At 31.0% G+C, this 10,247-nt stretch overlaps 1 protein-coding gene across 1 annotated transcript; it reads right to left on the reverse strand.

Moving 5' to 3' along the window:
• Nucleotides 1-6,634: 6,634 nt before the first annotated feature.
• Nucleotides 6,635-7,560, reverse strand: LOC112748161 (1-deoxy-D-xylulose-5-phosphate synthase 2, chloroplastic-like). Its single transcript, XM_025796362.3, has 2 exons — nucleotides 6,970-7,560; nucleotides 6,635-6,854 (listed from the first exon to the last, which is right to left on the reverse strand). Exons 1-2 carry the CDS (start codon nucleotides 7,558-7,560, stop codon nucleotides 6,696-6,698), a joined length of 750 nt encoding a protein of 249 aa, XP_025652147.1. The 3' UTR covers nucleotides 6,635-6,695.
• Between the last annotated feature and the right edge of the window lie 2,687 nt (nucleotides 7,561-10,247).

A 10,247-nucleotide genomic window follows, 5' to 3' on the forward strand; every position in this document is an offset into this window, starting at 1 on the left:
AAATTGCTAACTTTTCTATGGAGATGTTTTCGGTAAAAAAATTTTAACTAACTTTCATAAAATAATTGCATAATGTTTATATTAATAGAAAAAAATATTAATTAATAATACAATAATTTGATTTTATAATTTAAAAATAAATAATTTGTATAATTTGAAAAAGGTATAATAGTAATAAATGAGAATATTATCTTTCTCCTAATAATATAATCATATAAGATGTTACCATTAATTAATTTGAAATTCACGCTCTTTCCGTAAGTATAATATTATTTAAGATTAAAAAAGAAGTTATCGATTAATGCTATTATATAAATAATATCAAGATAAAATATTATCCAACACATTAGGAAATAAAATATTAACAAAACATAATATAACTATCTAAAACAAACCAATTATGAGATTTAAACACCTTAAATTAATTTTAAAATATTGTTCTATTCTCAAAATTTCAAAAAAAAAAAAGATTTAGTTTATTATATTAATTTCTGTAATTAGAGTATATTCATTTAACCATAATGCTTCTAAAATTAGAGAATAAATTATTAATTACTGATATAATAATCTGATTTTTTAGTCTAAGAACAAATAATTAAGTATAATTGTAGTATAACTAATATAATTTATGTGTAGTATAACTAGTATTAAATTAGAACATTTCTTTAGAGATTAAACTAATCAAATCCTAATATTAGAATTTATCAGTTATTTAAGTAATATCTATGACATTAAATTCTAGACTTTAGATATTTATATATTAGAATTATTTTTGCAACTACAACTAAGAAAAATAACCTGACCAAACTGAATGTACAAAAATCATGCAAATTTAGACCATCTTTTTGAGTACGATAGAAAATTAACAACTATAATATATTTATAGAAAAGAAATAACTGAAAAAATAAGCTAAGGATATATTTGTGTACCTACACAAAATAGTTACTAATTATAAAAAATTAAAGATAAGAAATCCGAGATATTATAAATAGTTATAATATTATATTATTTTATAAAATATTAATAGTATATTATAAAATACTTTTATTTAAGTAAAAAGAATTTTGGAAATACTTTTTGAATTTATGAAGGAAAAAAAAAGTGTTGCACCAACTATTACTTCAAGTAGTAGAAGAAAATTAATTTCTTTAATTTATTATTTTTTTGCTTAATATTATTATTTAGGCTACTTATGATATAATACTATAGTGTTAAAAGAATTTAGATAATACTTTTAATAAAAAATAAGTCTAAATTATCATATTAGCAATTTAATGCAACTTTAATTCAGTATTAATATAGTGACAGTATGAATTTGATTCATTTATAGATTTGTATATGAGTCAAGACAGAGCGTTACCCAATTCGAACTTGGATCGTTAACATTTTAATCATTTAAGGTTATGATCTTTGGGACGAATTTTAAACTATAATTTGAACTTATTTATTAATGTGAACTTAATATGGCACTAAAAGAAAATGAAGATATTTTTTATGATATAATATAAAGTCAAAGTAAGAAAAGATGAAAACAAAAGAGTTCTAGACTATGTCATCTCCGTCTTGCTAAGAGCAATTGCATAAAGGTTCTTTCAAGAAGATATATACTCCGTATAATCAACTACATTAATCTTTTCTCTCAATCAACTACATTAATCTTTTCTCTCTTTGAAATTAAATCAAATATGAAATTCAAGTTCTCTAACATAAGCGCTCACGAAGACAATCGCGGCTATTATTCGATTCGCTCTGTCACCGAATCGAATAAGATCCACACTATAAAAGGATCGGTATGGTTGTAGGATGCGACTAGATCTTCGTTGATTTATGATGGATACCAATCTAGAAAAGACCATTTTACCAATACTCTAAAGATATATTTGCCTTTTCAGTAGATAGAAAATCAAAGAAAAAAGTTTAAAGGATTATTAAAAATATTTAATTATTAAAAAATTGTAATATAAAAATTATTAGGAAGGATTAATTATTATAATATTTATAAAAATATTAAAGTAAGAACTTGGAACAGATATGTAAGCTATAACTCACTTTATGATAAACATAAAATATATAATAATTATTATTATTATAACTTATCTATTATTATAATTATTTATACATGTTTATAACTTAAATTCGTCACTTTTTATTATAAGGATTTAGTTTTGATATTGTTGTTACATAATGTGAATTATTTTTTAGTTATTAACTTTGTACAATCGAATTTGACTATAAAATTATACGATGACAGAATTAATATATTGTAATAGAATTGAGATCTTTTTATTTTATACTTTTCTAAAAGTAATAAATTAAAAATATTTTGAATTTAAATTTTGAATAAAAAAGTACTTTATTTTGGATTTAAATTTTGAATCCTACTGCGAGTCAACCCCTATATGTATTCATTAGTATTTAATTCTAAAAGATAATAAACTATCTTTATTTTTTTTAAATAAATATGTAATTAAGAATTTATTTAGTAACGCGTCTATTGAATGGGAGGAAACCCTAATTTTCTATCTTTCATTTCAATTATTTGTGTATTTTACATTTTTCTCTTCTTCTCCCTCCACTCACTTTCCACATCTCTCAAAATCCAACTTACTTGACCATCACCACTGCTATTCACTCTTTTTCGCATCCACGAGGTTCATCTTAAGTTGGTTATAGCCGCTATACACATTAAAAAATGAGAATATCTCAGGCCCAGATAGCACCTGTGACAATTTCAGGGAACAGTGGCTCAGAGAAAACTATGAGGCCGTTAAGGCTAAGCAGTGAAATAGCAGTTACGTCTTGGGATCAGAAAGAAAGAAAAGTAAGGGAGCTTTGATAGTTCTTTTCACCGACAGAGAGACCGAACTTTAATCGAAGAAGAAAGAAGAGAGCGATGGAATTGAGGAAGGATCTGTCGGCCAGCCTTTCAACTCGATCCCGCAACAAAAGGTAAACTAAAATTTAAATTTCATCGCTCTGTGATTTGATTACGAAATCGTAAATTATTTAAAAAAAATTAAAAAACATGTTTTGTTACTAGAACGTTATAAAAAATTTTTTGCCAACTCATTTACGGTGTAAATGAAAAATATAAAACAATTTAAATTAATAAATATACTACAAATCATATGTATCAATAAATAAAATAGTTAAATTATTTATTTAAAGAACTCCAAGAACAATGCTAAGAAAATTTTTATTTTTTATTCATTTACTAAGAAAATAACAATAAGTGAACGTCCATACGTTTTTTATTTGAATGATAAACAATTTGGAAACATAAAATTAATGTGAAATAGCCTTTCATCTCGCGAAATGGACACGCCTAAGTCCATTTTGCAAGCACTGCGGTCTCCATTTCGCAGGGACTTCATGTGAATTAGCCATATGTACTTTGACAATACTTTTGCGTAGTACATTTTCAAAAAATTAAAATATTTTTTATATTTATATTAATAAAAAATTCGTTTGATCTGTGTTATTCTGAAGTTGTAGGGAAGCTGGTATTTAAAGGAAAGAGGATTTGACCCCCCAAAAAAAGAAAATAGAATAAATGAATAAGAAAAAAAAAGAAAGGAAATACGAAACCACAATAGTAAATATAAAAACTACTGACCATCATGACAGAATATTTACATCTAAAAGTTTCCAAGTTTGAATTATTTTAAAATCAAAGACCAACAACGATTTATTACAAGTTAACGTAATTATTTTGTAAGACATTTTTATAAAAAAAATACTAGATTAAATTTAAATTTAAATTTAAATATCAAATGAAAAAATAAAATATCTTAGTTATTTGTTACATATCTTTACAAAAAATTGGATTTAATTTGAATACTAGTTAGAAAATTATAATATCTTTTTGATTTATTAGGATATCTTTATATAAAAAAAAATAGATTTTCATGTTATCTTTGTTAGTTATCTCTATAAATAACAGTGTTTATCATGAAGTTTTAAACTTAACACTCTTTTTTTAATCACTGCAGATCAGAGAAGCAGAGAATATGAGTAAAGTAATCACGCTTATTTTTGTTAAATTATCGGATTATTAGTCTTTTGTAAACTCTGTTTAATAGTTTTTTTAGTCTAATAAAAATACTGAAATTTATTTGGCTTGAGCAGTACACACTGGATGCCTTTGTAACTTCTAAGGGAGAATCAAACATGGACTTCTCCGCCTTGGATGAGAAGGTAATCTATTTTTGGCCTACAATACTCAAATATGCATGATTTCTTGGCATACTCTATTTAACATGTCTTTAATTATCTTTTGTGATGTTTATATTTGATGTGTTGTTACCTTATTATACAAGTAATGCGTCTTATTTTATGGCATCTTGTAGCTTGGAAAGGGTGTTGCCGAGGCACTGTCGACGATGATTCGCAAAGCTGTTGTACAAGGAATAATAGCAGTTCTCCTAGAGATTGTGAAAACAGTTGGTTCCTCACCAAAAAGTGGGAGTGACGGTGTAAAGCTTTCGAATACTGCTCCAGTTGTTACACCGCCGTCGGACACTTTGAAACGCATAATACTGCTCCAATTGTTACTCCGCTGTCAGACCCTTTGAAAGAAATACTTGATGTCAATCCCTCAATGTGTTTGGGTGACGAACCAGTCACAAAAAAGAGTACTTGAAGGTGCAAGGGAAAAAAGCATGGATTACCGGTCACCGCAGTTAAGGTTTTATCTTTTTACTTTTAAATAACAACTATTAAATACCACTTAAATAGCATTTGATCAAAATAGTACACAATAGATGATGTTATAGTTAACAAAGTACAACATCATTCAACCATTGGATTTGCCACTGTTCCTATTTAGGGGTGAAGAACTTTTTAGTATTCTCACATATTATAATATTAATGTTAAGTCATAAAATACAATCTCTTCCTCAACTTCTCTCTTTTTCACTAGATAGGAGGTCTGAGCTTCACTGTTGAGGCCTTTAGGCTCGTAAGTACCAGTTTCTTTTTTTGGTCATCATATTGTGCGTGTTAGTGACATTAGAAGGTTGATTAGAATCCTGATTAATACTAGGGAGCTAAATTTCAATTGCTGATATGAGAATTTGATTTGTTGATGTCGTGAAAAGCTGATCAATTGAGAGGACATTATTGACAAATAAGTAACAGTGTCTAAAATAACTATCATATTTTTTGGAGTTGCAGAAAGAATTACAATTTGCGAAAAAGCTTCCTCTAGGGCGTCCATGATTTTACTACAACAACTACAATCCAAATATGGACGGGGATGATATGCCACGTGTGAGTACTTAACTTTTCGGATAACGTTAGTAGATGATAAAATTTTTTATTTTTAATATGCAAAAAAAAATATCTGGCTGATTTTGTGTATATATTTTGAGTAAATAAACATAGTCCAACTTTTTAAAACAGAAGGAAGATTAAACAAATGACATGTAAAGATGGTTAGTAATTAAGTTAGTAAAAAAATCATATTTTATGCAAATGCAGCTTTAGTATTTATATTATCGATGTAAGTGTGGCTTTAGTTAGTAGCTTATAAATATTTTTACTACTATTATAAACACTTGCCATGTTTTCGTTAGATCTGAAAACGATAAAATCCAACTTATAAATTATTTATATAATTACATTTTTTTTAAACTTTGTTTTGATCAAAATGAATGAGTATTGAACTTTTTTTTGTTGCCATTATTTTTATAGTGTTTGGACCTTTTATTTCGGCCAACTAAAGAGATGGAGTTTTTTGATAAAGAATTGACCATTGCTGCCTATATTTTTGGAAACAATTTGGAGTCAGAGTAAGTAAAATTAACTTATTTCTCATTTTATTGCTAATTTGTCATATAATTTTTTAATAACCTTTTCTACTACTATAGTATAATATTCTGATTTTATGATTTAAGGGAAGTGCTTGGAGCCTCGGTAACAAGACATAGGTAAGAAAAATAACATTGTTAATGAAGTTATGTTTATTCCATTATGTGATATTGTTGTTACTATCTGTTAGGTTGTCAATGATTACACAAGGATGCGCCTGGCTGTGGATTTGGTGAATGACTCTAATAACTCGAAGCGGGATATCATAGTGGAGCTTGCTGTCACTGACTGGAATAAAAAGATGCAATAGTCTGTTATGCAGACTTAGGATTTTATTACCTTTTTTATTTGTAGTTATGGATTGAATTAGACTATTTTATTTTTCTTTAAAATACAAGCTATCTTTATATGTTACACTTTTTTCTTTTGGACTATTTAAATATATATGGATCTTTTTATTTATCATGATTTATTTCAGTTAGTTGATGTGCATGCTATTTCATGTTCAAACTTTGCCCTTTGTGAGTAATTGTTGAATTTTATCAACGGTTTGCATTTAATTGTATGTTCTGCTCAATATAAGAGTCTTAAAAGTTAGTTATATAGCAGCCAATCATCCATGTTTTCTATCATGTACAAATTGATGTTCCCATCAGTAGGCCAGGGGTGTTTTAATAATCATCAAATAAACACGGTCTAATAACAAATCTTTGGCAGAGTTTTAATTTATTAATGTTATATATTTATTTACATTTGAAATCCTAGGCCAGGCGTGTTTTAATAATAATCAAATAAACATGGTCTAATAACAAATCTTTGGCAAAGTTTTAATTTATTAGTGTTATATATTTATTTACATTTGAAATCCTATTAATAATAAGGTTCATATTTGCATGCTGAGAAGCAAACGATTGTCCCATTGAATATTGGTTAATGACAAAGCAGTAGCTGCAATATGGTTTGAACTCAACCCCGCTATTTGAATTTGATCCTTTTGAGATTCATGCTCAATGTATCTATTAGGCAGAGTCATGGCTCGCCACTGCACTAACACAAACATGTAGGTATATATATATATATATATGAGAGTAAAGGTGTGGTGGTGAATATACATGGTGTGGTGCTGCACACAATATAATAATTAAGTAAAGGTAGACCTTAAGGTTGCCATCAAGGAGTCCATTGAGGCCAAGGAAATGAGAAACATAAGAACCAAACCCTCCAATGAAACCCTCTTCAACTGTTATCAAGATTTCATGCTCTCTTGCAAGTTGCATCATCAATGGTCCATCAAGAGGCTTGCAAAATCGAGCATCAGCCACGGTTGTTGAGATGCCGTGTGCTTCAACAACCTTTGCTGCCGCCACATAGCTTTGTACCATTGTTCCATATCCAACTAGAGCCACCTTGCTTCCCTCTTTCAACACCTTGCCTTTACCAACCTCCAATGGCATGCCTTTGTTGTTATTTGGAAGAATGGAACCAACGCCATTCCCTCTCGGAAACCTAAACCAACTAGGCCTGTCATCTATGGTTGTAGCAATGGCTATCATGTGCATGAGTTCGGTTTCATTAGAAGGAGCCATAACCACCATGTTTGGAAAACAAGCCATGAACGTTGTGTCAAATGTGCCACAATGAGTTAGGCCATTAGCACCAACTAGGCTAGCTCTATCGAGAGCGAATCTCACCAGAAGCTTCTGAAGGTCCACGTCATGTGCCACCTGATCATACCCCCATGGCGGCATGGATGGAAACAATGGTGTATAATAGATTCTATAATAGAACTGAGCCTTAAGTCTATTGGTTCTTATTATATGTATCACATGAAGCAAAAGCAAGAAATTTAAAACCAGCAACATTAAAAGCTTTCAACTTGTATCAGATGCATCAATATGAAAAACAGTTGAATTACCTGTCAAGATCAAGAACTGGGCTATAAACAAGAGTTTTCCATGTTGTAACTATAAAATGCCAAACTGGATCATAGTACAGTGACTCTACTGACCAAAACATCCTTGTGTAGGTCTCAAGAAATATAAAAAGTAACAATGCTCCCATTTCGATCAAAATGAACTTTATAATAAAGCGGTCAATCACGACCATGACGAGGGAGAAGGCCACCAACCAATTAAAAAGCCTTTGGTTATAATCCTTTATAAATTGAGACTTAAATTTCCCTAACATCTGCAAAAATTGAAAAAGAAATTATAAAGATTATGCCCCATTATATGGTAGAATACAAGTTGACAGAAAAATGCAATTATGATAATAGACCTTCATCATGCGCTGCTGCTGCTACAATTATGATAGAAAAATGCATTAAACTTTGCCATGGAAGGTAGTCTGAGAACCTGAAGCCGATCCATCATGTCCTCGCAATTGGTGTACAGTGCCTCACATAGCTTTGAAGATTGGTATTCATTTTTTAAAATGACATTCCTATATACCTGCAGAATTGTCCTTCATAAGTATTAATTATTCAAAGTAAATATGTGCTTGAAATTATCAGATTAAAATCCAAGATGAAACTAGATAAAGAGAGCAAATAACCATTTATCAACAAATCAAGGGCATCTCCTTCATTTTTTCAAAATAGTCACTGCGGTAAAAAGAAACCTACCAGCTTGGCAAAACTTTTTCATAAGATAACAAAAGAAGTTGCAAAAGTATTGATGCTTTAAGTTTGAAGCTCTATAGACATAAATCCAGCATAATATATGCTTTTCATTCTTGCTGAGTCAACAATCACAAAATTCTTGCTACTTACTGACTTTTGAACCAGAATGCGTCAAAACAGAAACCTTAAAAGAGGAATATTTCGACTATCTTTGGCTATGATTTTTACCTGCTAGTTAAGTCACACTATTTTTATTCAAAGCACATGACATTTTAGAGAGAATTTCACCCTCAAACAGGACGAGAAATTGAAAAGTTTTGCTCTTTAATGTCTTCTTTCATTGGTGGTGCACGAATTGTGAACCACACTTTTCACAACTCGTACCACTAACCAGCAAGTGCACTGGGTCGTCCAAGTAATACCTCACGTGAGTAAGGGTCGAATCCCACGTAGATTGTTGGTTTGAAGCAATCTATGGTTATCTTGTAAATCTTAGTCAGGAAGTCAATTATGTTTATCAGTTGAATTGCAAATAAACGAGAGAGCATGAATTAAAGGTTACTTGTTATGCAGTAATGGAGAATATGTTGGAGTTTTGGAGATGCTTTGTCTTCTGAATCTCTGCTTTCCTCTGTCTTCTGATTCATGCACGCACGTCCTCCTATGGCAAGCTGTATGTAGGGGTTCACCGTCGTCAATGGCTACATCCCATCCTCTCAGTGAAGAATATGCTCACATGCTCTGTCACAGCACGGCTAATCATCTGTCGGTTCTCGATCATGCTGGAATAGGATTCTTCGTCCTTTTGCGTCTGTCACTAACGCCCGGCACTCGCGAGTTTGAAGCTCGTCACAGTCATTCAATCATTGAATCCTACTCGGAATACCACAGACAAGGTTTAGACTTTCCGGATTCTCATGAATGCCGCCATCAGTTCTAGCTTATACCACGAAGATTCTAATTAAGAGATCTAAGAGATACTCATTCAATCGGATATAGAACGGAGGTGGTTGTCAGGCACACGTTCATGGTTTGAGGAAGGTGATGAGTGTCACGGATCATCACCTTCATCACAGTTAAGCGCGAATGAACATCTTAGATAGGAACAAGCGTGTTTGAATGGAAAACAGAAATACTTGCATTAATTCATCGAAATACAGCAGAGCTCCTCACCCCCAACAATGGAGTTTAGAGACTCATGCCATCAAAGAGTACAAAGTTCAGATCTAAAAATGTCATGAGATACAAAATAAGTCTCTAAAAGTTGTTTAAATACTAAACTAGTAGCCTAGGTTTACAGAAAATGAGTAAACTATGATAGATGGTGCAGAGATCCACTTCTGGGGCCCACTTGGTGTGTGCTGGGGCTGAGACTTAAGCAATTCACGTGCATAAGGCTGTTTTGGGCGTTCAACGCCAGGTTTGGATCCATTTCTGGCGTTGAACTCCAACTTTTAATCCTTTTCTGGCGCTGGACGCCAGAATTGGGCATAGAACTGGCGTTGAACGCCAGTTTACGTCATCTATCCTTGAGAAAAGTATGAACTATTATATATTGATGGAAATCCCTGGATGTCTACTTTCCAACGCAATTGGAAGCACGCCATTTAGAGTTTTGTAGCTCCAGAAAATCCACTTTGAGTGCAGGGAGGTCAGAATCCAACAGCATCAGCAGTCCTTTTTCAGCCTGGATCAGATTTTTGCTCAGCTCCCTCAATTTCAGCCAGAAAAATACCTGAAATTACAGAAAAACACAAAACTCATAGTAAAGTCCAGAAATATGAATTTTTCCTAAAAACAAAAAGAATTAGACTA

This window comes from Arachis hypogaea, chromosome 15 (genome assembly GCF_003086295.3).
Source record: "Arachis hypogaea cultivar Tifrunner chromosome 15, arahy.Tifrunner.gnm2.J5K5, whole genome shotgun sequence".
Lineage (NCBI taxonomy): Eukaryota > Viridiplantae > Streptophyta > Magnoliopsida > Fabales > Fabaceae > Arachis > Arachis hypogaea.